Source organism: Heptranchias perlo, chromosome 16 (genome assembly GCF_035084215.1).
Source record: "Heptranchias perlo isolate sHepPer1 chromosome 16, sHepPer1.hap1, whole genome shotgun sequence".
Classification (NCBI taxonomy): domain Eukaryota; kingdom Metazoa; phylum Chordata; class Chondrichthyes; order Hexanchiformes; family Hexanchidae; genus Heptranchias; species Heptranchias perlo.
Window position 1 is genome coordinate 55,684,277 of NC_090340.1, and position 25,178 is coordinate 55,709,454.

A 25,178-nucleotide genomic window follows, 5' to 3' on the forward strand; every position below is an offset into this window, starting at 1 on the left:
AAGTGGAATACCTGATCAGTGAATGTTTCTGTTAAATGAACAGAAAATGAAACTCCAAAACCATTTTCCTTCATTGTATTAGTTCTATTAACTGAATCATTCAGTTGTGAATTCCTTTTAAAGTGGGACAGTGGTATAAGGGTAAGCATTAATCCCAAGTTAAGTGGCAGCACATTAGACTTTCTTCCTGGAGTATCTGCTAAAACATAGCAAATACTCAGTGGAGACTGTGGGTGGGAGGAGGTGGAGAGTTGGCAACAAGAGAATGCCCCAGTTCGTCTCAATGTATCAGTCCAGTTTTCTTCCAAATTAAGAAAGTTATCTGAAGGTCCAAAGCCTAATGTGATGAATAGACTGACACCAGTGTTTACATGTGAATGTTCCACAATGTGATTCCCTTACCCTGAATCCTTCCAGTGGTTTACTGTTCTGAAATGGTCGAATCCACATGAGTTAAGACTGTTGAACTAACAAGTAGATTTTTAAACTAATATAAGATGGTATTGATCTTAGAGATAGATACTTGCACTTCCTGTTACTTACAACAACAACTTGCATTTATATCGCACCTTTAACATAGTAAAAGTTCCAGGAGCAATTATCAAACAAAATTTGACACCAAGCCACATAAGGAGATATTAGGACAGGTGACCAAAAGCTTGGTCAAAGAGGTAGGTTTTAAGGAGTGTCTTAAAGGAGGAGAGAGGCAGAGAGGTTTAGGGATGGAATTCCAGAGCTTAGCGCCTAGGCAGCTGAAGGCACGGCCGCCAATGGTGGAGTGATGAAAATCGGGGATGTGCAAGAGGCCAGAATTGGAGAGTTGTAGGGCTGGCATTTACCCTTTTAAAAATACTTTTTGCTGGATTGAAATGTAACCTTATTTTCAGCCTAAAGTACACACTATTGTTACCTGCTGTATAACACTGTATTGCATGACTTGTATTGTTTCTACATTGTGACCCTAACTATAGCAAGTTAACAGAAATGGTCACATTGAACAATATACCTTTTTGAAAAAAAAATCTTCTATTTTGATTGAAAATGTACAAAAGATTGTTACTAATAATTAACTTTGAATAGTTGATTGGCACGTTTGTCCCAAAAGGTTATGCATTCACCTCCAGCAGTCGGAGGTGATGCAGCACGTTGCTGAATACCGGCAGCTGATTAGGTTGAAGGGAGAAATAGCCATGTTTAAGTCTAAGAGGTTATTTACACAAGAACATGATGTTTTTATTGCATGGTCTATTGGTGGATAGGAACACTTTACTTGTGGTGCTGTGGTACTTAACGTTATTGTTGTCAACAATCTGTAAGCAAAAGAAAATGAGACCTCTGGAGCTCCACAATTTCATCAACACAAGAAATGTACTGGTCGAATGGCTTGACAAACAATGACCTTTAATTAAATCTAGTCAATAGTTCGGGACAAATTGTTGGTGAGAAATCAATTTACTAGAAATGTGTGATCACATTTAAGTACTGTAAATTTAATTGTGCACTTTTATGTAAAGATTAGGAGAATTTATTGCGTTAATTTATATGGAAATTGCGGCTCACGTAGTATTGGAGCACACATGTCATTTGTTTTACTGTTGTACATGGCTTTGGAAACAACCCCATCATTACATGGAGAAGAGAAGTGTGCTTCTGTTGGCACTTGTTGAATTCACCCTCTTGATTGTATTTCATTGTCAAGAACTAACGCTTACTAATTTGGCAGCTTTTAGCTAGCTATCCTGTGGTGACACCCGCAGTAATTGGGCTTTTTTTTTGCACTAATAGGAGATTCAGCTGGAAAAAAAATGAGAATGAAAGCGAGGAGAGCGAAATTTCCAGACTGTTGGCTATTGATTCTGTTGATTGTGAACACAGGGGAAAGCTGACATTCAGTGCACCTAATTGTGATTTTATTGACTATCATTTCTGCCTTGTTTATACTGCCATGAGTCGTAGCTCACCATGACTGATGGCTCTCGTTCAGATGGAACGTTGTGATTCAATCCACGCATATCCCATCTATTCAGCTTTCTGAATGCAGTGGTCATGCCTATGCAGGTCTCCTGTGGGCCAAGAGGAAAGTAGAGAATAATAACCCTGGGGCATGACTGCAGGCACCGAGGTTATTCCCTCTGCTACTAGACCAGGCTGTGCTTCATAGATTAATGCAATCAGTCCTAGAACGGGCAACTGCTATGATTACAGAAAGAAGAAAAGACCTGTTCGAAGAGTTGATTATAAACAGCTTATGGTTTTATAAACTAGACTGTATGATATGCTTCCTTTTTCCCTTCAACTCCCACACTACACTCCTCGAGTGAGTACATATTTGCAATACTTAGACAATTTCTCCATTATGCTTTAGAAGAATACCACAAAACACTGCTGATGCGTGTCCAGCTACGGTACAGTAATCTCCGAGCCAAGGTTCATGAATTAGCCATGACGCTTTTAGTCAATAAGATTTAAAAGATCCATGTTCAGCCAGTCATAGATTTTTTTTTTAACTACTGAAACTGCTCTGTAATGGAGCGTTTTGATTTTATTAATGACCTATTCAGTGTATTAGTCATTTTATTCTGTCTTAATGAAGTATTTACGTATCTAGGTATAATCAATAAAGACGCTGGCTGGAAAGTTGCTCGAGGTCTCTTGTACTTTGCCGCTGTAACGTGTTTACGTGAATAAATGGGACTTCCCCTGAATGTCCAGTGGCAGAGCGAGAGAAGGGAATTTCCGGCGAATGAAAAATGTAATAAATCTGTAATTTTAATTTAATTAAACCTCCATTCAGTGTTATACTAGAAATCAACAGTGTTCTTCCTGTTCAATAAAGGACAGAGAAAAACTGTTTTGAAAACTGAGGTTGACTTTATAGAGCTGATTTTCTGAGTTTACACTGCCAGCGGGAGCCTTGCCGATGTTTCAGGAAATCACTGGCACACTGCTCGTGATTTGGTGATATGTGCTGCCGTGGGACAAGGCTTCCCTGCCGGCCGCACAACAACAACTTTCATTTATATCACACCTTTAAAGTAGTAAAACATACCAAGGCACTTCACAGGAGCGTTATCAAATTTGACATCCGGAAGATATTAGGACAGGTGACCAAAAGCTTGGTCAAAGAGATAGGTTTTAAGGAGGAGAGAGAGGCAGAGAGATTCAGGGAGGGAATTCCAGACCTTAGGACCTAGGCAGCTGAAGGCACAGCCGCTAATGGCAGAGAGATGAAGATCAGGGATGTACAAGAGGCCAGAATTGGAGGAGTGCAGAGATCTCGGAGGGCTGTTGGGCTGGAGGAGGTTACAGAGATAGGGAGAAGCGAGGCCATGGAAGGATTTGAAAACAAGGAAGAGAATTTTAAAACCACTGGAGTTAGTGATCGAAACACAAGCTCAAGTTTGCCCATGTGTCCTCTTTATGCACTGTGGTCGTCTGACTCTGGCTTCCCGTACATCCCTCCTTCCTCTGCTGCCTTCAGCCATCTTGGCCCCGCTGTTTGGAACGTCCTTTATGAACACTTTTGGCTCTCTATCTCTCTCCCCTTTTGGCCATCTCTCCTAATTCTCGCACGGAGTCTGCACAATATAAATGTAAGTCGTTGTTGTCTTCGGACAGTAGCTCTTATTTGCTTGATCAAAAAGCATCAGCTGTTTCAGGGGAGCACCTGAGTGTTTTTCTCCAAAAAAGGATGGCTATTTAGACAGAGAAAAGACTAAGAGGACTAGGAAGGAAAAGAGATGGCTACAGAGTTTGAAGCTTCTGAGTATCACTCAGAAATAGCATTGTGTGGGACATAAACTAACTGCCATTAAAATAAAGTTGGAGTAGTGTGTGCAATTTTGGGCTTCACACTACAGAAAAGATGTAGAGGCAGTAGAGAAGATTTAGCACAGATTCATTACGATGCTGTCTGGTTTGACCAAATACAAAGAATGACTAGAAAGATTGGAGCTTTTTATTTTAAGAACTGAGATGATTACAGGGTGATTTGATGGAGATGTTTAAAGTTAGGAAAGGATGGCACAGGGTAGATAGAAACAGACTGTTTCCAGTGATTGAGGGGTCTGGAATGAGGGGACATAGACATAAAATTAAATGTAAGAGATTTAGGTCAGAGAGCAGGAGAAGCCTTTGTACACAGAGGGTCGAGGCTGTGGGATGCACTACTAGAGTTAGTGATCGTAGCAGGGACCAAATCGATATTTGGGAATAGGTTGGATAGGTGTTTGAAGATAAAGAAATATCAGAACACAACAGGCACATGGGATTAGGACGACTGCTCATGTGGAGGATCAATACCAACACGAACTGGTTGGACCGAACGGCCTATTGATGAGGATTAACACCTCGTTTCTAGTTGTATCATTACTCAAAGTTTTCTCACGAACCATAAGTTAATCTTCACACTGTGTATAAAACCTAAAGGGCGTGGGGAGGGGAGGGTGGCACTGGGAATGAATGGACTGCTCCTGTTCCTAGTGGGGAGGGGATAGGTAGGAACTGACATGAAGCTGGTTGTCTGAATATTTATTTGTTCATCATTCAAATGTGTTTTCTAGCAGGTTAAGTGAGGAACATTGCTGATAGCAGCTGTGGAGATATAAGCAGGCTGGATTGTTTTGCGCATCTGACTAATAATGACGGTGTGCCTTGGAGGGTGAAATCCCATAAACTAAAACAACATCAGGGTGTTTTTTTTTAAACAGGCGTTTGATGCTTTTGTGGAAATGTAACTTGTTTTCAAGAGGTTATTTATGTCTGGGGAGGGAGAAGAGCCTTGAATATTTTGTATTGCGGTGGCACATGCAAATGACACTAAGAATCCCCTGATGTTTTTGATCTGTTTCTCTTTCACTTCGTGTCAGTTTTCTCCCCTCTCCTGCTCTCCTGAATGTAAGGAGTCTTACAACACCAGGTTATAGTCCAAAAGCTGTTGGACTATAACCTCCAAATGTAAGACTCCTTACATTTGTCCACCCCAGTCCATCACCGGCATCTCCACATCATGCTCTCCTGAAAGCATTGACTCCTTGCGGCAAGATGAATTCACAGGTAACAAGTTATTCATGTTGATGTTGAGCATTGGCATTTAATTTGACTGTAATTTCAAAATCGGGATCAAGTGATCAGGAGTCGGAACCTTAGCCAATTTCCCTCTCACGGGGCACTGGGGTCGATTGTGGTCCATTTTCTGTTGCCAAACCTGAGATCATCTGACTCAGCACAGACAAGAGGTCTAATAATCTAAGACCTTCCTGGTCTGTATCATAGTAGGTACAGCACGGGAGGAGGCCATTCGGCCCATCATGCCTGTGTCGGCTCTTAGAAAGAGCTATCCAGTTAGTCTCAAAGCCCTGTAAATTTTTTCCCTTCAAGTATTTATTTAATTTCCTTTTGAAAGTTACTATTGAATCTGTTTCCACCACCCTTTCAGGCAGTGCATTCTAGATCATTACAACTCGCTGCATTTAAAAAAATGTTCCCTTATGTCGTCTCTGGCTCTTTTGCCAATCACCTTAACTCTGTGTCCTCTGGTTACCGACCCTTCTGCCACTGGAAGCAGTTTCTCCTTGTTTACTCTACTCTAAGGAGGACAACCCCAGCTTCTCCAATCTCTCCACATAACTGAAGTCCCTCATCCCTGGTACCATTCCAGTATGGTTCAGCTACTTACCAGATAAACTCATTGAGCCATCAGGGGTTCCTACATTACAACAGTGACTGCATTTCAAAAGTACTTCATTGGCTGTAATGCGCTTTGGGACATCCTGAGTCGTGAACGGCGTTGTGTAAATGCAAGTTCTTTCTTTTCTTAGTGGGAGCCATTGCAGCAGTGTTTGGCAAACACAGGAAAAGGGCTAACAAAATACCTTTTAAACAAAAGTCAGAAGTTCATTACCTGTTTGAACATTACTATACACTTCAAATTTTATGAAAGCTTTATTGGAGTGGAAGTTGTGAATGGAAGGATTTTTTGTTTCCTGAAAATTCAGTGGGTTATGTGTCTGGATCTAAGTGACCATTGATCTAAATGTGTTGAATGGCCTTTCCTTGTTTCAGGCTTCAGATCAAGCATGCAGAGAGTTATTACTGTTTTAAATCCACTTTTTGTCCCACAGCAAGCAGCTCTCCTTACAGATGGGAACCAAACCTTAGGGTTGGGAGGGGAATGTGGAGCAGTTTTGCCCACGATCCTGATTGAAGAAGAATCCATGGAAGAGGAGTAGCGGAGTCGAGTGAGGTCTGGGTTGAGGCCAATTGATGTGTATGCATACAAGGTTTCTGTTCCTGAATCAAAATATCTTTGAGAAATGTCCACCACACTTTGGGTGTCACACTATCACATATAGAAATTTCTATGTCACATTCGAAAGGCAAATATGAAAAGGAGAAAGAAGTCCAATCTCCTATTTTACCTAAGGAATCACACTTAACTAAAATTTACTGGGATTTAAGATGATCATGTTATGTGAATTTTAAAAGAAAAATGTTTTAAATTCATTCTTGGGATATGGGCGTCGCTGGCAAGACCAGCATTTATTGCCCATCCCTAGTTGCTCTTGAGAAGATGGTGTTGAGCCGCCTTCTTGAACCGCTGCAGTCTGTGAGATGAAAGTGCTCCCACACTGCTGTTAGGTAGGGAGTTCCAGGATTTTGACTCAGCGACGATGAAGGAACGGCGATATATGTTCAAGTCAAGATGGTGTGTGACTTGGAGGGGAATTTGGAGATGGTGATGTTCCCATGCTCCTGCTACCCTTGTCCTAGGCAGTAGAGGTCATGGGTTTGGGAGGTGTTGTCAAAGAAGCTGTGGCAAGTTGCTGCAGTGCCTCCTGTAGATGGTACATACTGCAGTCATGGTGCGCCGGTGGTGGAGGGAGTGAATGTTTAAGGTGGTGAATTTGTGCAAGAGTGGGAGTACAAGGTCTGAAAATGCCCATACTAACCTGTTGTAAACAATTTTACAACACCAAGTTATAGTCCAGCAATTTTATTTTAAATTCACAAGCTTTCAGAGGCTTCCTCCTTCCAACAACGTTCACCTGAGGAAGGAGGAAGCCTCCGAAAGCTTGTGAATTTAAAATAAAATTGCTGGACTATAACTTGGTGTTGTAAAATTGTTTACAATTGTCAACCCCAGTCCATCACCGGCATCTCCACATCATACTAACCTGAACACCCTAAACAGCTTCTGCTGTACCAGATAAATTTCTACGGCTATTTACTCTAAAACTTCTCCAGCTTACATGGATCGTGGACTCTGGAGTTGGTGATTAGACTCTGTTACAGAGACACACACGGGCTTTGTAGTAGTTAAGTGTGGAAAGCATCAATAATTAATGTTTCTTCATTTGCCACCAGCAAAACAAAAGTACGCAACAAAATGGATGCAATGATCTCCTGAGCAAGGTTACAGCTGAAGTGTTTTTAAGAGCCCTTTTGGTTGTGTATTGGTTGTTCTATGACTGCATGAAGAGATTACACTGTGGGGTTACAGCTAAAACTGCATGAAGGATCAATCAAATGCTGGCTATGGGGTATGCATTTCTGTTTGATACATTCTGTGTTTCCCCATTGGGTGCCTGCCTCTATAGAATGGCAAAATAATATAACAGCTGCTGCTATTCTCTTTTCTTTTTCATGTTCAAATGTTATCACATGCCAACAGTATACAGGAAGCTCAGGGTGATGCGCCTTTTGGGAGAAGCATTGTATCTCCCTTTTTAAAGGGACAGTGTTCTTGTTTTACTTGACTTAAGGCTGGATTCAGAAAGAATGCAGAAAATCGCATTCAGTTTCTAAGGTTTAAAGCATTTGAAGTGAATGTAACTGTCCCACCTGAAAAAAATAATTCTGACACAGCATCCTTGGCTCCTGCTACTTGAACTTAAAACACTGAGGATTCAAGTTAGAACCTGGGAATGGATAAGAAATTGCCTAATGAAGCAGCAGGTATCTATTCGGGGAGTAATGTCAGGGTAGGGGGAACTGCTGAGTGAAATGTCCCAGGGATCATTTTTGGGCTGTTTCTAATTTATATTAATGACTTGGATTGAGAAGCTCAATGCAAACTGACCAAATTTGCAGATGTTAGCAAACTTGAATTTAAGGAAATTGCAAGGGACCTATAGAATGATCTACATAAAATATGTAAGTGGGCAGAATAGAGGCAGATAAAATTTAACGCAAACAAGTGCACGGTGCTGCACATGGGAAGAAAAAAAGAGTAGTAAGCCCTGCAAAATTGTATTGAAATACTTGAAAGTGAAGTTGAAAAAGATCTAAGGATTTTAGTCGAATCAGCACTTATCATGTCTAATCATTGCAGAGCAGCAATGAACAAGGCAGATAGAATGATGAACTATAAAGCCAAAACAGTGGCAAAACAAGACAAAGGCAGTTATGCTTAAACGGTACAATGCACTTTTAACACCATACCTTGAATATTGTGTCCAATTCTGGTCATGGAGACATATCGGAAAGCTGTAGAAGTGGTACAGAGTAGAGCCACGAGACTGATTGTTAATGTCAGAGGACTGAGTTATGAAGAAAGATTGGAGAAATTTAGGCTGTTCACCCTTGAAAGGGAATGACTGAGAGTGGATCTTATAACAAATGGTTTAGTAGAGATAAATCTGGAACATTACTTCAAATAAACTGTGACAGTTGGATAAGGGAGCACAAGTTCAAACTGATGAAAGACAAATTTAGACTGATGTCTGGAGGTTCTTCACACAGAGTGATCAGCATGTGAAATGGACCTCTGAGTAGGATATTGGAGGTGAAATCCCTGGAATCATTTAAGAAGTAGCTGGAGACGGTGCTGGGGATTCTGTTGGCCTTTGCTAGATGGAGGAGCTAGGATGGGTCGATTGACTTATCTCATTCATGTCTATCTTGTAATTTTGTGAAAGTGCAGTGAGTTCACTATAGCCCTACATCATGCCCAATATCAAGAAAATAAAACCATTAAGATGTCTAATTTTGATGACCAGTCACAAAGTTAGACATCACATCATGATGCACTTTGATAAATAAAATTGAAGTCACATTCCTCTGCCTTCTCTTCCCATTTTGTCTCTTCAAAGGAACTCTTCCTTGCCTTCTCCAGCTGAAATCTTGTGACCACAATCATCAGCATGGCTGTCATTGCTGATGTTCTGCAATTGGGTATAAAGTGGTGAGATTGAAGGGGTAAGACCATGCTCCCTTGATGCCCATGTAACACCGAGTCATAATGGCAGGATCTTTAATTGGCCAGAATTTACTTTGAGCATATATTTTCTATTATGTGTGCCAAGAAGATGTACACAGGGGAAGGGGTGGGGGTGGGGGGGGGGGGGAGAACCAGAGAAGCATGTAAAAGGACAAAAAAGAGATAGAAAATGGAAGGAATATTCAAACTTAAATTTGGCATAAGTTAGAAGGAAAGCATGTAGGTCTTACCTTCAGGCCAGAGAAGTCAATTTAAGCTGCATTGCTCCACTTTTTTCAGTCGCACCAACTAAAATAACTGCTGTTTAAACAACTAAGAAAGAACTTCCTACAGTTCCCAATTAGCAGCTTGGCTCAGGTAGTCGCATACTCTTCTCTGAGGCGGAAGGTTGAGAGTTTAAGCTGCACCCCAGTACTTGAGCACATCATCAAGGCTGATACTCCAGCACAATACAGATTGAGGGCTGAATTGTTGGAGATGCCATTCTTCAAATGAGATGTCAACTGAGATCCCATTTATCTGTTCACATGGATGTTAAAGAAGCCATGGCACCATTTGATGAAGGGGAAACTAGATAAATACGAGGGAGAAAGGAATAGAAGGATATGTTGATAGGGTGAGATGAAGTAAGGTGGGAGGAGGCTCGTGTGGAGCATAAACCTGTTGGACCGATTGGCCTGTTTCTGTGTTGTGAAGTTCTATGTAACAGGGAGCTCTCTGATGTGCAACCCCACAAATCAACATTGCTCCCCCCCCTCCCCAACCAATGCTACGAACAGGCTAACGGGTAATTTCATGCCATTACTGTTTGTGGGATTTTTACCCAAAATGGCTGCCGCTTTCACCGACATAACGATGTCACTGCACTTCTATGTGAAATGCTTTGAGATGTTTCTGAGAGATTTGATAAGGTACTCTATTAATATAACTTTTTCATTACTGAGACATCAATTGAAAGCTGATTACATTTGTTTACCTTCAGAACTGCTCATCAATCTTGTGAGTGTGGGTGGGGCCACCATTTGCAGCCTGGCGGCATGTGGTCCCAGTCACACCCAGGTATACGACAGTTCAGAAAATAAATAAGTACAACTTTCCAATTACTAGATGTTAGTAATGAAAGGTAATTGGAAACTGATTCATTTTTCCAGGTTATGACTATTTTGCAAAGTATTTTAGAATGATATTGTTTTCAAAAAATGAGTATTATTACAGATCCAATTCTCTAATGTAACTCTCTATATTTCTGTTATTTGAGGCAGGATACTATAAATTTTAATTAAAAAGTGATAACATTTGTATGCATAGATGAGATGCTGGAGCAAAGCTGCAGCATTGAACCTTGAGCGATGACCATGTGAAATTAATTGCACTGATGCAAATTACAAGTTTATTTGATGCGCATCCAATGAAATTTCAGTACATCACTGATGTGCCAGAAAGACCCAATAGGAAGCCTTGGAAGAAACAGCTGTGTCAGGTTTTTGTTCCCTTGTGTATGGAAGTATATCCTGCCACACAGCACTGTATCCACCAGCTAGTCTGAGAAGTGATCACATTTACTGGAGCAGGTGGATTTGAGTGACTGCTTTACAAGTGGCCCAAACCACAACCAATGGATCTGGGTGGGAAGCAGATGCTCGATCAGTTGTGTTACTTGGCTATGCATTGTCATGTCAGGATTATACTTCTCTACAAATAATACTAAAAATGAAAAAAAAAGAATAAGTTGAAACCTGGAAGCTAGTCTGTAGATAATGTGAGGGGCAGTATGGCGGCTGCATTGATGCATTCTGAATAATACTGTTCAAAATGCATCATAATGATGCGGTAGACATTGCCCACCATTTTAACTGTTTCATATTCAGCATGTTTACAAATATCTTGTTTGCAGTGGGAATCAAGACAACCCTCTTGGCTACTTATGGATGAGGTGGGTTAATAGTGCATTTGTAGTAGTCATTAAACTAGAAGAAGCAGCCTTTTCTCCAAAGCCACTTATTCCAACTTGTCACAATCTCATTTGAGCGTATTGCTTTTCAGTAAATCCTCCCCCTTCCAAAAAAAAAACAGAAAATGGAAGACACCAGCTGTTTAGAGAACGAATTAGTTTCAAGTTCACCATTAGTTATTTTCATCGACTAGCTGCCGCTTCCCAATTTTTCACTTGCATGAAACTGGTTGCATTTAATCGGGTAATAATGGATTCATCTGCTACTTAATCATTAGTTTGCTGAGATGTTACAGTCATCGTAATATGACAAAAACACCGTGAACCTATAATGGATGCGGCAACCAAGAAGGATTTTGTCTGCCCCAATCGGCTTCCAGATGAGACAAAAAAACAAAACGTCTGTGTAGTTGATTAATACATCTCTGTAAATATGGAAACTGATTAAAAATAAGAAATATAATAGTAAATTAATGAAATGCTTTTTAAATAGGTGTTCAGATTTTACACTTCAGTGTGCATATCTTGTTACTAATGAGGTGTTTTTGCAGAACAGATGATAATTGCACAGATAGTCTGCTGTTATTTTTGCATATTATGTTTCAGTTAAAAACAATACAAGACAGATTAAGCTGATAATAGGACAGTAAAACTAAGCTGTAAATGTCTGCCATAGTGGGGAAACAGCTCAACTGATGAGGAAGATTTATTGAAGGTACATGGCACTCTTTCATTACACTATAAAAACAGAAGAGCTTCTGAAGGGTTATAAATGCAAAGAAATAAAAGTAGTGCAAGAGAGCGACCCAGTGTATCCCAGACCCAAGATTAACATTCCTGTCACGCACTAGCTACAATTGCGAAGTGCTGCTGACAATTTTTTTTCTTTCTATAATGTGGAATGAAATACCAGTCTGTTTTCAGGGACAACTACACAAAGATAGGATGTCACTGGCTCCAGACTTAATCTTCTGTTTAATCCTGAAAGATCAACTGCAGTGTAGTTGTAAAAGTTTCATCACATTAAACGCCCTGAAACATTGTGGCTGTGTGAATACACAAATAGCACAACACAGGCATGAGGTCACCCATGTTATTGATGAGAGAGAGAGATCTTTTTCGGCGTATTCTCCTGCTTTTAATAGGCCCTGTATTGTTCTAGTCTGTAAAGCCCTGGTTCAGTTCGTAGGAAAAGAAGGGGAAACAGAATCAATAGTCCACTTGTTGGGGACAAATGAATTATTCTTATGTGAATGTAACGCAGCACTTCCACAGCCCAGTGAGCAGCTTTGTGAGGGAGATGAACTGTGGAAAATCATCTTCAGCACCCAGTAATAACACATTGTGTAAGTTAATTTTTATTTCATATAGTGGGACACAACACTGTCCTTGTGTAGGAACAATTTATGAAATAAAACTTCCATTACAATGGAACATAATGCATGAGAACACCACAAGCACATTTAGGAGATAAAGCAATTCTCAGTTGAAAGTTTAACCCTCAGAGTACTGTATTTTGCAATAGCACCTTATTGTAGTTTGCGTCTTTCTGCAGATCTGTGTGAACCGGTTAGCCTGCAAAAATAATGACACTGAATGATATGCAGAGAACAATTGTGAGAATAAAGATCGCATCCAATTCAATGTGAAATATACACTCTGCAAGGAGGACAAAAATGATTCTAATATTAGGGTACGTTTTGATCCACGTGTAAAGCTTTAAAGGGAAATTCTTCCACTAAACTGGCAAGTTTAAAATTACAGCTTAATAAGAGTTTCTCTTAAAATTCACACACAGCAAAATACGTCCCCTTGTTTCTTGGCCAATGAGCAGCTCTTGAATTCACAACAGTGGTGTCCAATTTTTTGTCTTATTGACTTAACTTAGAGATATGAGGGCCCCCTTCAAACAGTGACAACACAAATATTAAATACAAGCAATATTTTAAGACATAAAGCTTTCAATTATTAAAAAAAAACTAAATTTAGAAAAGACTCCAAGACCATTTTTACTAAATGCTTTTTAACTTTTCTTGCTCTTAGTAATTTATGATGGTAACTTTTTGCATATATTTGTATATCAAAATATATAAATAAAATTAGCAATGTTGACCTTTTTTGTGTGGTGTCTTTCAAAAATCATAGTAGCTTTCCAATTTTCGTTACATTTTTATTTATTTAAATGTTGTATTTGTGAATATTGTGACGTCTTCCGTCCCCGCCACAAACTCCGTTCCCTAGCCACCGACTCCATCCCTCTCCCTGGCCACAGAGGCTGAACCAAACTGTTCGCAACCTTGGCGTCCCCTTTGACCCTGAGATGAGCTTCTGACCACATATCCGCTCCATCACCAAGACCGCCGACTTCCACCTCCATAAAATGCCTGTCTCTGCCCCTGCCTCAGCTCACCTGCTGCTGAAACCCTCATTCGTGCCTTTGTTACCTCTAGACTGGACTATTCCAATGCTCTCCTGGCTGGCCTCCCATCTTCCACCCTCCATAAACTTGAGCTGATCCAAAATTCTGCTGCCCATATCCGAATTCGCACCAAGTCCCATTCAACTATCACCCCTGTCCTGGCCCGGGAACGCCTCGATTTTAAAATTCTCATCCTTGTTTTCAAATCCCCCAATGGCCTCGCCTCTACCTATCTCTATAACCTGCTCCATCTCTACAACCCTCCGAGATCTCCAATTCTCTTTGACCAAGCTTTTGGTCACCTGTCCTAATATCTCCTTATGTGGCTCGATGTCAAATTTTGTATGTTAATCGCTCCTGTGAAGTGCCATGGGACGTTTTACTATGTTAAAGGCGCTATATAAATGCAAGTTGTTGTTTTATTTAATAGCGTTGATTAAATGTGTTTGGTGCTTTTGTTCAAAGTAATATACTTGTTTTGTGTTAGCTCATGAAATTTTAGCAGGTGAACCCAGTGGCTTCGGAAATGTAATAAAAAGAACAGCCAGCATCTGTAGAGTGGTTAACTTGTCCTTTCTCTCTCCAGATGCTGACTGACTGGCTTTATTTTTCCACCACACCAGTTTTTGTTTCAAGCCACCCAAAATCATTAACGCAGATAGAAAATGAATTACTGGGGATTCACAGGCTGGGTAACTCGGGCTAGCAAGCTGCATTTGACCCATGTAGTTTGGCCACCACAGATTCAGGCCTAATTGAAACTGGAAATACCGTTAACTGCACAACAGGTCCATCAACATCAAAGAGAAAAACAGACTAACATTTTGGTGAGAGCCCCCTCACCAGAACTGTGCTCGTGTTCTAATGAAGAGTCTCATCCAAAACATTAACCCTTTTCTCTTACAGATACTAATGTACCTGCTCTGTTTTAATAGCATCTTCTGTTTTTATTTCAGATTTCCAGTGTTAGCAGTTTTTCTATTTACCTAGGCTTGATCTAAATGATAGTTCTAAAACTCAATACTTAAAAACTGAAACATCTTCTTCAGTTTAAAAAAAAACTTGCTTACAGAATAAAAGTTTGGTTAAAGTAATTTCCAAGGCAGGAGATAGTTGAGTGATTTGAGAATACAACTGTGAATGTCATTTGTACCCACCACCTCCTTATCATGAAACGAAAGAAAGACTTGCATTTATATAGCGTCTTTCACATCCTTCGGATGCCCCAAAACACTTTACAGCCAATGAAGTACTTTTGAAGTGTAGTCACTGTTGTAATGTAGGATGAAATGATCCAGCTTTAAATGTGTGCCTGGAGTAACTGATACCAATCCCCTTTTTTTATTTGTGGTGATTTTTTTAAATTTAGGAATTACTAGTGCTATGAAGTCGACTATGGTTGTGGAGCCCACAGTCACCTGCCATGACTCAAAAGATGGCAGCTATTGTGTCATGTGGCAAGAGGAAAGGTTACAGTGACTGTGTCCTGTCACGTGACAGTAAGGGGCATTGATCTAGGAACATTGTTGCTGCTATAATAGTGGGAAATTGCAGATCCTCTGTGGATATTATGTAAATCCATTGTGATGGAGTATACATAACTGGTGCTTCTGTTTTTTTAAAAAAGAAATCCTATTCCATGAATCACTCACACAAATGACCTTTATTTAGGAAAAGGTATATCTCTAAACTGGTTGAATGTATGATTGCAATCTGTATAAAGAATGCTTATTCAGCAAGGCTCATTTCTGGTGTTAGCAAGGTCTTCTTTATTTCAAGGTGTCCTCTAGTGTTGGTTTTGAATCTTTTTTCAATGAATTTGATTGCTTTATCTTGCATTTGAAATTTTTTTTTACAGGAAAAATAAAAAAAATCCAGCTAATATGCCAAATCTCCCTTTACCCTTTTTCTTCCTATGTGCTTTCAGCTACACCCTGGTTAAAACTGTGTTTGCCATATGTTCAGTCTTAGAACAGGGATACGCAATCTGAGGCGGTTAAACAATCAAATATTTGAAGAAAAAGAGAAGAATTCTGTTTTCTATTTGTAAATTGATCATTGTGGCTCTTCAGTTTTGACGTATAGTGACAAATTCAAAGATCCATGACGTGAGTTTTCAGTAAAGTTACCTAGCTCTGTGTATGTTGTGAAAGCTGGAATTTGTAATGTTACAGATTTGAATAAACTTTGAAGGAAATCATTAAGCTTCTATTTTTTTCTGAGAAATGAAGCTTAGTGAGGAGAAATTGTTCCCCTTGCATTTCGTTCAGGGAGTATTTTTTTGAAAACAGCACTTGTTACCAAGATGACATTAGTAACAGCTACTGTTTCTGTGATGCTAGCTGAACAGTTGAGTGACATAACAGAATATCAATAGACATTTCTCAGCCTTTTAAATTTTTAACTCTGTGCAGTGCACCCCCATAGTATGTAATATTCATCAGTATTATAATTCTGTACCTCAGCAACATTACTGACCTATCTATAGGCACAGAATCGATGTACATGTGGACTTTCTAATTCATTCAGAGCACAGGGTGGCAAATTCTCCAGGATTGTTTTTGCGCTTCTGGGTGCATTTTTTTAAATTTCAAAAAAAAAATTTTTCAAGATAGAGCCTTTGAAATAATGAAGTGATTGGATTATGAGTTTTAATCTTGTTTATGTTTAAAATCTTTCCAAAGTGATTCCAAATGACCCGTCAACACATAACTGAGACTATATTTGCTCTGTGAATCCCAACCAGTGTGAGGGGCCTCACGCTTCAAAGTTTTTCGTGCAAAGATTACCGAGTTTACCAAAGCCTTGAGGTGTGAGACGCCCTCCAGGAAGCTGCTTCACACTGGTTAGAGTTTGCAAAGAGTGCAGTACAACTTCAGCCTAAGAAAATTGCTCAGTTGTAGGCTGAAATCACTGCTGAGCCCTATGTGCCTCTTTGATGGCACAGCCAAGATTGATAACCAGGCAAACTGTGGGCCTAAGGCATTATCTGGGCGCAGATGTTTTGTGTAGAACATCTCCAGATGTGACATCACTGGGGTGACAAGATGGAAAACTGCAGGACATTGGCACCACTTCCCATTCATAACATCTGTGTCATGGAACTTCGTGATGTCATGTTGGGTGAGTTCTACACAAAATATCTCATCATTGGTTGTTTTTAACTGGTAGCCTTAAATTGCAAAACGAGGGGTAACTGAGAGACACTAATATGCATAAATGATCTCTCCTTATAACATTTAGGAATTGTGAGGCATTTTAGTAGAATCTACTTCCCCTTGAAATGAAGAATTGCATTGCATTGAAAACTTACTCCTGAATAATGCTAAATGAATCTTTGTTTTGCATTTGTTTCTTTCTAGATAATTTCTGACATAGTTAAAATAAGTTTAAATTTTGAACTCGCAATGGGAGAAGCAGCGATACATTTGTGTCTGTGTTGACTGGAGACTGAGCTAAGAGATGGACACCAAAAAAGCAGGAAATTGGAAAAATAAAACACAAAGAAAGATGTAGAATAATTATGATGGAAAAACAAAGAAATGTGAAGGCAAGACAAAAGTATTTTTTTATGTCAGACAAGGAAATGGGAAAACAAATAAACCCACAAGAATTAGATTAACGAGGGGAGAATGAAGTAAAAAAAAAGGGAGTGAGGAAACAAATTAAAGGAAGTGTTCTTAAATTTATTTTTTAATTACAGAGAGTGAGAAATTGAGTAATTGGAACTCGAGAGACCGGTCTCATTATGCACTGGTTCTGCTCCAGCTTCTGAAAGATTAGACTCCTACAAACACTTTTAGTGTAATGCACCATTTATAATAGGGTGTTATCTGCCACTGTCTGATGGAATTGTGTAAGGCTGACCTGTGAGACTCGGTGAGGGAGCCACATATGACTGCAACTGGATTAACAATGATGAACTTTCTGATTCTCCACCACCCAGGCTAACGAGGATTATTTAACTGCACATGTTTGGTTATAATAGTTGCGGGCACAAGGTTACCTTTACTTGCAATGTATTAGAATTGGTGGACTTCAATTTCCTCCCCACCACCTCCAATATATGCACCATCAAATTATGACTGCTATAGAATTACACTTATAGTTTATTATTCTTTCAAATTTTTTTATGAACAGTTGCTTTGTTTCAAAGTCAGTTGGACATCGCAAATAAAGCCTGGTTGTGGAGATATTAATAAAGCAAAGTTAGTTGAATTTAGTTAAGTTCCATTGTTTTTTTATTGGTGTGCTGCTTCCAATCCTCTGTCTCAGCTGTAAGCACAGCACATGTGATATGTTGACCTCTTCTAGAAATAATGTATTTGTGCAAAGAATGAAGTTTGTGGTCATCAATAACAAGGGGGCATACATTTAGGATTAGTACCAGAAACACAAGGTAGGAAGTTAGAAGATTTTTTTTATGCCAACGATTATTAGAATATAGAAAACATTAGTACAGGTGGCTATCGAAGTCAGTTCAAGGGCGATAGCTAAACTCTCTTGAAGACAAAAAATATCAAAGGGTATAGGGAATGACCAGAGAAATGGGGCTGGAGTAGATTGATTTGGTGTGAAGCAGGCATGATGAGCTCAAATTTCTACAATACTTGTCTTTTTGGAACTGTAAAGCAAGCCTTTAACCCTATCCCCTCCCAACAGGTACTGTGCAAAATGATCAAAAATTATAATTTACTTCTATTTATTAAAAAGTATGTATTGAGCACTAACTGTCTCCGCTCCAACATGATATTCTTTGTATCGCTTGTGAAAATGATAGGTACTCTGAAAAGGCAGATCCCTTCCACAAAATTTGATTTTAATCTGATCTGATAGCATTTTTGTAACTATTATCTGTCACTTTTGGATTTTATCAGTGTTGTTTTGATGGAGTGTGATCTGATGGAACATGGGATGACTGTTTTCTTGAGCACATTTGAATGTTGACTTCACTGTTTTCTTTTTTGGGTGACCAGCACTCAAATCTGGGCAGTCACAGCCACTTGGCTATGGCCTGGTGCTGTATTCAAGTAGCTATTCACAGGTTCAACCATAAGTCGTCAGCACTCAGTTTCTTCTTTTTCTCCCCTTCTCTTCCAAAGTTGTCAACTGCCCTCTGGTACCTCACTAAAGTAGTCATCGTTCATGCATGAACCTAGATAGTAAAGGTATTCAGTTTTGGCAGGGGGTGGGGGGCTTGCTTTCACAGAGCAGGCGGATCCCACCAGGAGTCACCTTGTAGTGATCAGGAGCAGAAATCCTGGTTGACCTTTTCATCCCCACCCCCCATCCCGCTCTCCTTCACTTAGGGACATTAAGCCAATAACAGCAACAACCCTCACTGCCGTCCAGCTGAGATCAGAAAACTCAGCACAAACCAGGGATAGAATCTGCTGAAATCAATAAAATTAAAAAGAAAGAAAGACTTGTATTTATTTATATAGCAACTTTCACGACCTCAAGTCGTCCCAAAGCATTTTACAGCCAATGAAATTAGAAAAACAACAAAAGTTAAATAGTAGTACTGATAGTGAGTGTCTCCTTTTAACAGCAGGAATGAATACTACGTGTCGATTCTGATATATGTCATGTTTAACTTGTATATTTTGTATAGGAGGAGTGGGTTGCCTGTTTTAAAGGAAACTTTTTAAAAAAATGCTAAAGTGCATGGGTCTAGTGCTGAAATGACAGCTACAGTAGATGCGTTGCTTTATAGAAGCAAGGGGTTTAATTTAATATTGTTACACTCAGCAGTGTAATCTCAGCATAGGTCAAATCATGATTACACCATCAACAGAGAAAGCAACTTAATGTACTTTTCAGCTTCATTGCAGACCCGTGCATGCACCATGTGCAAATAACCTAATGTGGCAAAGCCTCTATGTTCCATCCTGTGCTGGGAAAACAGCTGTCAATACAATGGGCCATTCACACACTTTTTTTCTCTTGTACTTTGAAGTTTACCAATATTTTTGTTGGCCCTGAGCCCTTGGGGCAGCAGTCTGTTTGATTCACTCTATTTATTCTTATTCATATGAATGAAGTAATAAAGCCCCTGCACTGTGTCAACTTCTTCATCGAGATAAATTTAACTGACCCCATTTTTAAAAACAGAAAATAAGTGAATGGAAAGGAAATTTGCCATACTGCCCTCACCATCCTGTTTGAATCATGGCATTTGGTGGCACTCTCTGAAGTGGCATTAAAGGCGTCGGCAGATTAGGACACGGTTACTTAGTGACTCTAATTATCTCACTCCAAGCACTGGCAGAGGGTGCCAATTGGCAAGTGAATTGTGAGAGAAGAATAATGGAAGGAGCAGGAGAAGAAAGGAGAAAAAGGACTGAACTTGAGCTGCTATATTCTAATGGGGATAATTACAGAATTTCAGAGACCTCTTTGCGCTATGTCAAATTTCACACTATGCAATGAAAAATGTATTAATAAGTGTTTAAATTCTTAAAAGCAACTATTTTAAATGTAGAACATGATCCATAAATAACTGCTTTTCTTCCATTTGAAAGTGGATTGAAGTATGCTACCGGGTGCAGCATATTTGCACTAGATGTTGTATCACCTTTAGAGGCTTGGCTCTTATTACACTAAAGCTGTAAAACATTTAAATCCATCTCTCACAGGACAATAACTTTAATAGCTTATGCATTTTCCTATTTTTGGCTGTTTCCATATAAACAGAATAACGTAATAGTCTACTGATTGGTCTGTACTTGGCAGAAATTCAAAGTATCAGTCATTTCTAGCAGAGGGATGCCAGAAAAATTCCTATGCCTTTAGCTTGCACACAGCCATGTCTTTCGGGTTCATGATGCAGTATTAATGTTACATGACTATCATTTCCAATAATATCTCCTGTGTTTAGATGGATTTGTACGAAGCGGGAATTCTTATTCTGTGATTGTTAGCTCATCATATAAGGGATGTCCACTGATGAGCAATTCTGTGAATCAATAGAAATAATTTTCTGTTTTCAAATTAGAGCTCAAGATTTTACAAGATTAAATTGTTTCATAATATTGCTTCTTTTAGCTTGCTTATAGTTTAAAACTATAAAATAATTTGTAGGCATGTATTCCCTTGAATAGAGAAGATTAAGGGGTGATCTAATTGAAGTGTTTAAGATGATTAAGATGATTTGATAGAGAGAAACTATTTCCTCTGGTGGGAGAGTCCAGAACAAAGGGGCATAAACTTAAAATTAGAGCTAGGCCATTCAAGAGCGATGTCAGAAAGCACTTCTTCACATAAAGGGTAGTGGAAATCTGGAACTCCCTCCCATAAAGTTGTTGAGGCTGGGAGTCAATTGAAAATTTCAAAACTGAGATTGATAGATTTTTGTTAGGCAAGGGTATTAAAGGTTACGGAACCAAGGTGGGTAGATGGTGTTAAGATACAGATCAGCCATGATCTAATTGAATGGCGGAACAAGCTCGAGCGGCTGAATGGCCTACTCCTGTTCCTGTGTAACAAGTCAGCAAGACTAGTGCGGAAAGTGACAATGTGGTATAGGCAGTAAACTGGTCAAATGGCCCCAAAGATAAAGTAGCGTCAGTGGAAACAGTTCTGAGTCATTAGGTGGTGGGTTCAAGTCCCACTCCAGGACACGAGCATGCATTGTCGGCTGACATTTGAGTGTGGTACTGAGTAATTGCTACATCATGGGAGATGCCATCTTTTGGATGAGGTGTTAAACTGAGGACCTGTGCTTCCTGTTTAGTTGGATGTAAAAGATCCCATGGCAACCAGCCAACACCACCAAAGCAGATTATCTATTCAATTATCTCAAATGCTGTTTGAGGGACCTTGCTGCATGCAAATTGCCTGCCGCATTGGCCTGCTTAAACAACAGTGACCACGTTTTCTATTTCAATTGACAGGGACTTTTGCAGGCAATGATTACAATGGGTAAAGCTAGTAGAGACTAGATGTCTTTGGACTTTCCATCCATTGAATTATTTGTTTGCCTGGTATAAATATTGTTTGTTGATCATTTCTGTTGTAAAAACAATATCAGTATTTGCCTAGCAATTAATTATTTCATTGGTGACTTGGTTTGTTTATAGTTAATGATGATTTCACCAATTATGAAAAAATGATGTTGGTATCCTTTGACAGTTTTCTTTATTTTTAACTGTTTGTTCCAGTAGACACTTACTGACTATAGATTTAAAATTGTTAATCCTGTAGATTTTCTGACACTTGATCACAAACTCACTGGCAATCGACCGTATTAAGTTGCTCCTTTTTCCGCATTTAGATTACCTGATACTGCACCTGACTTTTCTGAATGACAATGCTAATTGTCATTGACTGTAATAGAATATGAACATTATAGGCACTTGACACTGTTTTAATGGTTTTGACTTTTCGTCGCTGCAGTAGGAATCATTATATGCGTGTGAAAAGCAGTTGCCTAAGCTGGAGGGACAGTATCATTGCATTCTTACTTGGTACTATTAACTTTACATAAAACATTAGCATTAACATCATTCTAACATGGCAATAATGACGTCAGCATTGTGTTGAAAAGTAAGCGAATATTTGGCATAACGTTTTGAAACCCCATGAGGGATATAATTGTATATCACCGTGATGTTGTGTGGGCTGTTTTTGTTGCTCAATCCTAGGAGGATGACAGTGGCATTTCAGCACCAGCCCCTAAGTAAAGCAACACTTCAGTTCATTTGAAAAAGAGATTCTGAGTACACAGTGAATTGATGTATTTTTTTGTTACCATGCATTTTTCTAATACCGCAAAACATTCACCTCAACATTATTTGCTGGCAAATGTGTTTGTAGAAAACAGATGCTTACTTTAGGTGCAAGAAAAAATGAGGTATTCAAGGGGATATTAAGTTAAGATTTAAGATGAGCCTTTAACAGGGAATGCTTTGTTTTTACAGGTTAATTGTAAGAGATTGTAAATTGTTTAAAATGGAGTGGAGTATATCGGTATTTATGTACTGCTGAAAGCTAATCTTGTAAAACGTTCCAGTTTTAACAGTTGTGTGAGCAAGGGAGACGGGGAGCAGTGCTTTGGAGGAAACTAGAAAAGGAGTAGATGCATTTTTAATGTTTAAAATGCACTTAGCAAAAAAAAATATCTATGCACTGTTAAAAACCTAATTGTTGGAAAATAATGTTAGACTCCCTGTTAATCTGAGTATTGGATTGAATTTTGAAGCTGTTTGCTGGCTGTTACTGAAAAAGAAATTAATTTCAATGACCAAGCTGAATGGAGTGAGGTTTTGTCAGGTAATTAGTCATCAGCCTTTAGCTGCTCAGGGTCTATCACTCCACTAATCCATACATAAACCCCAGCCTTTCGCAGTCAGATATAATCTGAGAAGCATTTTAAACACTCATTTTTTTCTTCTTATAAACCTGCCGAAGCCCTACAGATGAAAAGTACATTAATTTATGTCCAGGTTTTCTGGGCCGGTTGTCGAAGGTAGAATTAATGAAACTGATTTACATTTTTCTCCTTTGTTTGATGAAATCTGCTGTTGATTAAGTGTGGGCGAGGGGGGGAAAAAAGTGTAACCATTGCTTCATCTCTCACTCTCTCCCGTTATTTATTTATTCATTCTTATTCATTGTAGACCTCTAGGTGGATAGTACTGCCTCAAATCTAACTGCCTCTGACTGGAGCCTGTAAAAGATAAGAGAAACTTAAGACACGTCACAGATGAAATTATTATTAACTACTACATGTGCTTTTGTCAATTGTTTCTCCTGCAGATTTCTTTTTAACTTTATGAAGAAAATTTATGCTTTTCATGGAATAATTTTTTTTTAAATTAAGCTAACTGGATTGAATTTATTTTTAACTTGTGTCAAAAATGACATACCCTCATTTCCAAATTTGTGATATAAACCAGCACATTCTTTTAAAGGCTTCCTTTGGGAGTCATAGAATTTTTTTAATACAAAGTGGGTGTTTTATAATAGCTCTTGGTTAATGAGCGAGCCGTAAAAATGTGTCTTATATCAGGAGTTTTGGTGCGTCAGGATAGTGATGGAGATGTCCTGTAGCACCGAAAAAAAATTGTCTGTTTCTCAGTGAATGCCCATACCATTTGACCATCCTGCTATAAATGCTGTAGTGGCACAGAATGTTACATTATTAATGCATTCTGCCTTGTAGTAGTAGGATGCAGGATCACATCCACAGTTCCCCTACAAGCTCTTGGTGAGAACAGCACGGAGGGAAAATCAGAGGTTAACTGGATTATGCGGAAGAATCTATAGAGAGGGTCGAAGGAAGGTCACTTAGCCCCATCTCAGCTGTGGAATGATGTATTTATATATTTAAAGTTGTTATATGTCAGTTCAGAAAAGCTTGAAGAGTTACAAGACACTTCTTGTGTCACTACAGAAGGCATTGACCTTTTGAAATTAGACTTTCTCTTTTCTATATGTTGGTTCAATTTTTAATTGTGCTCTCCAGTGCACAAGTAACATAATTTTCTGCTTTTCCTGTTCTTAAAGTGGTATGCTTTTTAATTTATATCTTAATCGAACATGCAACAAAAATCTATACGCGCTAAGATAAATTAAGAAAATATGGGGAAGGGAATTTTTTTTGGGTTGAAGGGGTGTGTTAGAAATGTGCAAATATATTAGGAATGCAGAAGTATTGAATGTGTTATAATATTGCCATAAATATAATGTGTATGCGAAATGCAGATTAAAAGTGTGAATTTTAAAAAATCCATACAACCAAACACATTACTTAAAGAAATAAAACTCATTTGTCAGCAGCATCTCTCAAGTTGTAATTATGATGACCTTCAAGCAAAGAGAGGATGCGGAATGGAAGTCTATATCAATATATAATATGTAGATTTATATTTATTTAAGGAAAACAGGTATTTTAATGTTTGAAGCTACAGTTTAACGAGAGAGATTTCTGTAATAATTTGATGTGATATAATTTTATTGAAATATAAAAATCCAGTAAATCGAGTAATGCAGTTATTTATTTTGCAACACTTATGTGGAAAAATATGAGGAGAAATAATCATATTTTCACATCTGATTTCACACAAAGCTTTTTCTAGAATTTCAAAACGCACGAAACTACTCAGTTCAATTTTGTTTCCTCCCACTGAATCCATGCTGCAAGTGTTATAAATAGAATATGCTATGTGGAGCTGTGAGATAAATACAAACATCTCCACTTTTGTGATTGACTATAACCCACACGTGACTTTTTTCTTCCGCTCATGAGTTTTCTGGCCAGGCTTACCTATGGCGATATTGCACTGTGACTTGTCCTTTTTTTTTAACACTAGCGCAAAAATTCTAGTTGGCCACATTTTAGTCTCTGTAGCAAACTCGAGCTGCAAAGTGAATTCTACATAAACCTCAACCTGCTGAAAACGTGAAAATTCATTTAAGTACCCAGTGGAAATCTGAAGTCAGTGAGCTAAGGGTTAATTTTCTGAAACCGTGCTATTGTAATTAGTATTTGAGTAAAGCAATATTATCTAGAATCATGTCTTGTTCAGCAGCACTGTGATCCCAAATAGGGCCGCATTGTTTTTTTAAAAAAAAACTGAAGTGTG

At 38.8% G+C, this 25,178-nt stretch overlaps 1 protein-coding gene across 4 annotated transcripts in view; it reads left to right on the top strand.

Annotated features, from left to right (window-relative positions):
• The window catches only part of wwox (WW domain containing oxidoreductase), a 734,210-nt gene that overhangs the window by 384,330 nt on the left and 324,702 nt on the right, over positions 1-25,178 (top strand). Inside the window, exon 9 of one of the 4 annotated variants that reach the window (XM_067998152.1) lies at positions 1,786-1,849. The exons of the other annotated variants lie outside the window; for them this stretch is intronic. Coding sequence (XP_067854253.1) covers positions 1,786-1,809 — 24 coding nt within the window. The 3' untranslated portion in view covers positions 1,810-1,849. Of the gene's footprint in view, positions 1-1,785; positions 1,850-25,178 lie in introns of those variants that run through there. 4 annotated transcript variants of the gene reach the window in all.